General features: G+C 37.4%; 2 protein-coding genes across 2 annotated transcripts; one reads left to right on the top strand and one right to left on the bottom strand.

The window, feature by feature from the left end:
- The first annotated feature begins 352 nt into the window (after positions 1-352).
- On the top strand, positions 353-3,584 carry LOC108985661 (nucleolar protein 16-like). The gene is made up of 3 exons (XM_018958037.2): positions 353-855; positions 3,041-3,162; positions 3,237-3,584. The coding sequence occupies exons 1-3, from the start codon at positions 519-521 to the stop codon at positions 3,351-3,353; spliced, it is 576 nt and encodes a 191-aa protein (XP_018813582.1). The 5' UTR covers positions 353-518; the 3' UTR covers positions 3,354-3,584.
- A 565-nt stretch (positions 3,585-4,149) lies between these two features.
- On the bottom strand, positions 4,150-7,269 carry LOC108985662 (probable E3 ubiquitin-protein ligase BAH1-like 1). The gene is made up of 6 exons (XM_018958039.2): positions 6,911-7,269; positions 5,918-6,162; positions 5,554-5,808; positions 4,890-5,027; positions 4,592-4,650; positions 4,150-4,480 (listed from the first exon to the last, which is right to left on the bottom strand). Exons 1-6 carry the CDS (start codon positions 7,080-7,082, stop codon positions 4,375-4,377), a joined length of 975 nt encoding a protein of 324 aa, XP_018813584.2. The 5' UTR covers positions 7,083-7,269; the 3' UTR covers positions 4,150-4,374.
- Positions 7,270-7,492: the final 223 nt, after the last annotated feature.

Here is a 7,492-nt window from a genome sequence, read left to right as displayed (position 1 = left end):
GTTTTGGACGTGTTTTTCCTTAACCCTAATTCCTAAATCCCAGCAAAATGATATGATCTGGATATATGTAAATGATGAAAATGGAATGGTATTGCTATAATGGTGTTTGTGTGATGTCAGAACAGAGTATTGAAAATGGAATAGACTGGCTTTGTATTGTTACGGGATCTTCGAGGGTCCCTAACCTCCAGATTAGAAAGTTCAACAATAGCTTTTCAAAGATGGAAATTGTATCAGCTCCCTTTCATCTTTATAGCTGTGGATGTCAGAGAATACATATGGAATCTTTTAACTGTTTTTATTCTAGTTTAGCTAAAAGACAAATAAGTGTGTGTAAAGGATCAATCATTACAGCAACACTCCATGATGATAAAACGGCAAGGTTTCGCAGCTTCCTTTTCTCCCTTGCATCCTTCAGTAAACGACACCGTATTACTCAGGGTCATAACACAAAACCCTTTTCTCCCTGCCCGAGTCTCCTTCTCCTAGCCAGAGAAGCCAGAGGGAGAGAGGGAGAGATGGGAGGGTCACGAAGAAAATACAAGAAGTCGAAACCGAAGGTGAGGGTGGGCCTACCAAGGAAAAACCCTAACGTATTCAAGCCGGCGTTCTCTCTTCCTCCGAAGCTCCGCTCCTTGCTTCCGCAAGACCCCAACTGGGACGGCAAGGCCAGCGTCATCCAAAATTACAAGTCCTTCGGCGTCGTATCCAATCCCAACTTTCTCGGTGTCCGATCCCGCACCTCTCACATCATCGAAACCGAATCTCTCCAGGTCCCCCACCGGTCCCTTGAACCCGAAGCCGCCCCCATGGAGCACGACCCTATCGCCTCTGGTAGCGATCTCGAAGAGGATGGTAATTTTTTACACATTTTAATATCTCTTTTGATCTTTACTGCGCTTTTTTCTCTGGGTGCGTACTTTTTTATCATTAGCTTTTGCTTGGCTTTGTGATGAAATTCCCACTTTCAGGGAGTTTTTATTGGATAATTATAATGCATAGGTTTTAGTAACCCAATTTTACTGAGAATTATGCTTCATTTCCCTGTTCTCGGAAGTCGGACAGTGACAGATAAATATTAGACAATGACTTCAATCAATCGTCAATATATGTAACCTTGAATTAGATAGCTTTTCCCAGGGTGTTTCCAATAAGATGTTGGCTTTAGGGATGTAAGTGTTATTTGGTATTTTATATTTTTGTTTGAACAATATATATGCTTTTTTTAATCAATACTAGAAAGATTTCCAGTTCTAAGTCAAGGTGTTGAGAAATTTTAACTAGAGTAATAATTGCAGAGATCAATATTTTCTAAATCTCGTTTACATATGATAACAGCTTATGATGTTACATTTGACGTTTGGATTCGAAGATGACTTGAGATGAGTTGAGATGAATTGTGAATAGTAATGAGATGAGTTGTGAATAGTAGTGAGATTTGTGAGTTGAAGTTGCTGAATAGTAATGAATAGTAGTGAGATGAGTTGAGATGAGCTGTGAATACAAACGTCCCCTACACACACACATTACATGGCCTTACCAATTAATTATTATGACAGGAGGAGTTTTTAACCATGGCAGGCTTACCCCGCATATGTTTCAGGCAGAATTGAAACAGAATTTTCTGTTCTAACTTCTAAACAAAATTGGTTATGCTTCCAAAAACTAATCCCGAGAAACTATAAGCCCATGTTTCCACTAAATATTGGTCATGAAACTTGAAAGTTTTAGATTTTAAAGAAACGATTTTAATTCAGCCACTATTCGAAGAAGCATAAAAAATCCCTTCTATCTGCCTAAAAAAATGTAACCCTCACCAATCACTAACTAAGAGCAGGGATATGTGATTTGAGTTGTTGGGAAAGAGGCAGATTGACGCAAGGAACCACACCAGCAGCGTGCATTGCGTGATTGTGTTACCACTTAGCAGAGTCCTGTGTTTTGACGTCTTGTCGCCTTCGTCTGCTTCTGTTGCTGCACCACTCCCCTATTCATCACCTGCTGTTACTGCGACTGAGGTTGCTCCCTCTGGCTCTGATGGTCCTCCATTGGCCTTGGATCCTGGTTCTAGGTGTACTACAAATGACATGACTACACTGCCACCGTCATCTTCTGCTGTTTTGTCATGTCATCATATGATTACTTGGTCAAGGTATGGCACCAGGAAACCGAAGGTCTTCTCCGCCACTTGCTACCCTGTTCCAGCATGCTGTCCCCCATGTGTTGGGACCTGAACCATGGTGGTGCTCTTCTACAGCTTCTTCTACATAGGCTCCTCTACTTCTGGAATGGATAAAGGAAACATTGCGCCACCATACAAACATGGTATATAGGAGAAACATAAGGCCCAAACTGAGAAGTGTCGCACCCCCTTGAAATATGTGCATATACATCACACCTCCTATGGTGGTTGCCAAAACTTTGAGTGAACCCGAAATAGGCCATGGACTTGGACCTACCAAATGATAAGAATGCCTCTGAGATTCAATCATAAACCATTTTTCCTCAGTTGTATGTAAACCTCCCTTCACCCCCACCCCTTAAAGTGGTAAAGAAGGGCTCTTTGGGGTCTGATTTTCTTTCTATCTGACGGGACAAACAAATAGGAAGGAATGGTTCTTTCATTGCATTGATAGAAGTCTAACTAGAAAAAGATCATTGTAGAGTACTGCCTATATAGGGAGATAATAAAGTGTGCAAGTGAACTCTTGATACCAAAAGCTCAAGAATATCTCCGATTATGTTATATAAGTGTCATGAACACTCTCCAATAGGGGGGGATTTGATCAATCACATTCACACATGTACACACCAAGGATCTACGCCTCAAAGTTACCTTTCTCAATGTGGGCGAGTCTCTTTTAGAGGTTCATTGGTCAAGATTGTTTACCAATTTTGAATTGTTTATTTATTCAATATTGGTGGTTAGATGTTTTTTTATAGTGTACACGTAAAAAATGTACAGGTCTCTATTTATTGAACTTCATTTGGTTATAATGAATCAATGATTGATTCCATGACTTCTCTTTTGGCCAAGTAGATTTGAAATCAGCACTGGGAAAGCAGCGAAGTGATGGAAAATCTGCACCACCACAACCATTGACGGCCATGCAGCGTCTTCATATTGGTCGGTTGATTGAGAAATATGGAGATGATTTTGAGGTAGGATAAATTTTAAACCTTAAATTTTGTGAATTTGGTTCTTTCCATGATCCTTTATTTTTATTGTGGTGCAGAGAATGTTCATGGATACAAAGCTAAATTCCATGCAGCATTCAGTTGCAACTCTGGAGAAACTTTGTAAAAGGTATCACATGCATAAAGATAGGAATCCCATAATAGTTTCCAGTTGACAATGGCTTTATATGGAGCTGCGATGCCTTTTGATCCTTTGGAACTATGTTATTCCAGGCCTCAATTTGTTGTAGGATGATTTTACTGATAAAAAAAATTTTGTTGTGTAATGATTCGTGCATATTTATTATCCTCAAGTTGGTCTGTGTTTTAACTGCGTGTAAGCCAGATATCTTGAATGTTTTGATAAAATGGAATAGGTGGCATCATCTTTTGGATGATTCAAATCATATCAGTGCATGAGAGTTTGGAATTCTCAGCAACCTGTATTTTGAAACCAAACACAAGTGGGTTTGATAAAAGGCGTGTTGACAACCGCCCATGAGCGTTTTCAAGTGATTAATCAGGCTAATAGAGTTTCATTCTCGATAGTGTGGAAGTGCTCCCAATCCACAACTTTGAACTCCAATGACTCCGTATAAATGCATAACCGTACTTGGCTTATAAATAGAATTTTTTTGTGATATAAACTTGGAAAATAGCTTTTAAGACTAGAACTGCTACATCCATAAAAAAATTACATAAAAATAATCTGACAAGTTGATTATGATTTTATTTAATCCGTTAGATTTACTTTACAATAAAAGTAATTTTATAATCTAATAAACCACATCAAGTCACATTAATTTGTTGGATTGTTTTTGTGTAATCTCTTTCTAGCTAAGAGTATTTCCCCTTTTTTAAGACCTCTTTTGTACAGTATAATCACCCAAAGAGTAGGCTTATTACAAAATACACCGATCAAAATAGAAATATTTTTATGATAATTCATATGACAGAATTGCACATCACAAATGTATTTTAGTGCGCCAACAAACAAGTATAAAAATAGAATTTTTTAGAAAAAAAAAATATATGTTCAGTATCAACCAAACAAGAGAGAAAGTATTTGCAATATTATTTTCAAAGTCCGAACCAAGCAATAGTGTATGTGTTTTGGTTTGTAGTTTTTCTTTATAAAGTATTCCATGTTGAAATAAACGTAGTTGAGACACTCTGTTCCCATCTAGCCCTGCCTAATTAGACACCCATAAACTCCCGGCAATGGTTCTCCCAGTGCTCTTTTGTTTGCCGAATCCTCTCTGCTCTTTCTGACTGAAGCCGCTCCTCCCAGTATTCACTGCAGCTGTTCAAATATGCATGTTTTGAGTAATTAAGGAACTTATGTTTTCTGTTTTGTTAATTCCAATTTTCTATGTTTTCTTAAACCATAAAGTTTGACTTAAAAAAGGCATACCTGCGGCTTAATAGAATATTAAGTTCGTCCAAATATACAGCACCTTCATAAACTCCAGCCTGAAAATCAACAGAAATGAATTTACCAAGTGAAGAGTTGTTATTTTTATTGCACTTCTGGCCGAGAAGCTAATCAAGGTTTATGTAATGCTATTTGTTCTGTTCTAATATTTTTTTTTTCTGGTGAATGAAAGAACTACTCATATTTTGCAGCATGTAACACTGCAACATCATCATCAAAAAAAGAGAGTGAGAGCCTATACCAATACATGAAATTGAAAGATACATCGGCAACTTACCTCTCGGCAGAGAGGGCATTTGGCATTAGGCTCTGCTGACTTTGGTCCGTCGACAATAGTCACTGCTGCGGCTGAGCAAGTGCACATGTAGCAGAATATATGGCCACAAGTGAGGGAAACCGCATCAAAGACTGTATCCTGTCACCCAAAAAGAAAATAAAACTATAAATGAAGGGCTTCAATGAAGCACCTCATAAAGACAGAGTACCGTTCCTCCACAAAGTCAATAATCTTCAATGTTCTTGAGATAGCAGGCAGATATCTTCGCTGATCCTTAAAATCTGAAGTCTTTTAGGTTTTATACTGATCAAATATTAGTCTTGAAGACTATTACAGAGGGTTTAATCCAGAGACACAATATGGAAGCTTGACTTCTAAGAATTTGGCCATATGCAAGGTCTAGATTGAAATTAGAAACCAGAGTGGGGCTAAGCAATTTCATGGTCATTATTTTTTTCTTTTCAGAAGAACGAACCTAAATACATCTTTTAGTGTTGAAAGCGGATGTTTTATATTATTATACCTCGTACTTGCACAAGGATGTCTTGCAATGCATATCCACAAACGTAGACATTCTATTGACCCTTCAATTTAGTTTGGTTGACATAAGTAATGCTAAGTCCCCTAATATGCAGGACATGGTCCTTAGCAAAATGAAACTTACCAAGCATATAGAACAAGTCAAGTCGATATCAACTTTGACAGAATCAAAAAGCTCACAATTAAGTGATGGTTTGCCATTATTGAATGTGAGGTCGCAGCCCTCAAACAATGCCAGTGCCTTGCTGGTTTCAACTTTGTTTTTCCTTAAATTTATGTGGAAAGCCATGAGCTCACAGAGCCAGGGACTCTGAAGAATTTCAATATGCATGCTTTGGGCTTGTGACTTGAATGTCTGACCTTGCTTAGAGTAATGAATCTGACCACAAAATTCTAATATTCAAGTAAATCCATAAAGAACAACCAAAGAAATAAAGAATAATCAAGTCCTAAACTTGATATGCATTTCAAGTAGTGGGCTGATATACCTTATCATATTTCTTTAGAATTTTTCTAATTGCAATGGCATTGATCAGTGCATAAGTAACAAGGTCCTTTACTTCTCGGATTAAGGTACCATGGTTGTTTTGTAGCTTGCCTTTGAACCAGATTAAGTACCTCCGAAAGCCAGATGCAAGATTTAGCTCAAGCAATTTCTGCGCACGCTCATTGAAGCAACCTACTACTGCAGACATTTCCTTGAGAAGAGAAGGAAAGAAGGTTCCATCGCAGACTACACATATCCAACGCAGAACAACAGAAACGTGTTATGTTTTTTTCCCATATTATGTACTTGAGACCTTGAAATCCAGATCAGAAGTCTCCCAAAATGAAATAAAACAGAAGCCGTCAGCCTATCATTGTACTTGGCTCAATGCTTTCAGTAAAAATTAAAAAAAGATCACCAAGTTTCACTACATATATGTTTTAGAGCCTGAACTTTCCCTGTCTCGTCCATTGCAATCGTTACTAGTTCTGGTAATGCGGCTCCAAAATATCGATTAGCTTCAGAATCTTAGCTTAAAGAAAAAAATACAAGTATCAATCTTGGTATTAAGATTTGGAAAGATTAAAAAAAACAAAAAAAAGAGCTAACAAGAAACAAAACATGAGCCACAGAGAGATCGTGAAGAAGACCTTGAAGACGCATCAAATAGAACCAAATGAATCATTCTTAATTTGAATTTATAAAAAAAAAAAAAACAAATAGCAGGAAAAGAAGTATTCTCTGCAGTATTTCAGATAGAAACAATGGCAACAAATAATACATGTAAAATTCCTTAAAAAACAGGTAAGGAAGAGAACTTCACCGCCTTTATAAAAATCCAACAGATTAGCCAAAAAAAAAAAAACCAATCTGGATAAGGGAAAAGAGCAAGAACCCAGATAGATTGGGTGAAAAAGGAAATCCAAATAAGCTATGTAACATTAAAAAAAAAAAAAAAAAGGTACGTAAAACTGCTTTTTTCCCTTCAAATTACCTGGGCAATGGTCAGGGCATGTTTGGTTGTAATGGACCCCATTAATCCCGTTATCAGACTGGAGATCGTTCCGGCACTTCTTCAATGTCTTCTTTAGCTGCTTCAAGCTGAGCACAGGTATTTTTTCCTTTAGGCCTTGCATGTACGCCTGGTACTTCTTGCAAAACTTCATCTTTCTCCAAAAGAAAACTGTAAAACGTTCCCTTGCTTTCTTCGAGATTCAATTTTGATAAGAGATATATTACCCAACAAATATGAATGGGGGAATCCGTTCGTTTTTGTCTCGTGCTCAGCCGCTTCAGGTGAGTTTCTCGCTCTCTGGGATGTTAGCTTTTCGTAGTCCGGACTGATCAGAGGGAACGCATTTAAAGGACAAAAGAGAGACTCCAAAAGAAAAGAAAAAGTCAATTTATCGGAGATTCCACCGTAAACGAATTTTTTTTTTTTTTTTCCTTTTTTTGTCTTCTCTTTTATCAAAGCATAATACTAGGCAGGGTCGGCAAAATTTCCAAATCTTTTCGTATATAATATCATATAATTATGTCATATTTAAATTAATTTAAATTTATAATTTAAATTTAA

Source organism: Juglans regia, chromosome 8, assembly GCF_001411555.2.
Source record: "Juglans regia cultivar Chandler chromosome 8, Walnut 2.0, whole genome shotgun sequence".
Taxonomy (NCBI): Eukaryota; Viridiplantae; Streptophyta; class Magnoliopsida; order Fagales; family Juglandaceae; genus Juglans; species Juglans regia.
The sequence above is the reverse complement of the archived record's forward strand: the minus strand, read 5'-3'. Positions and strand labels throughout refer to the sequence as shown.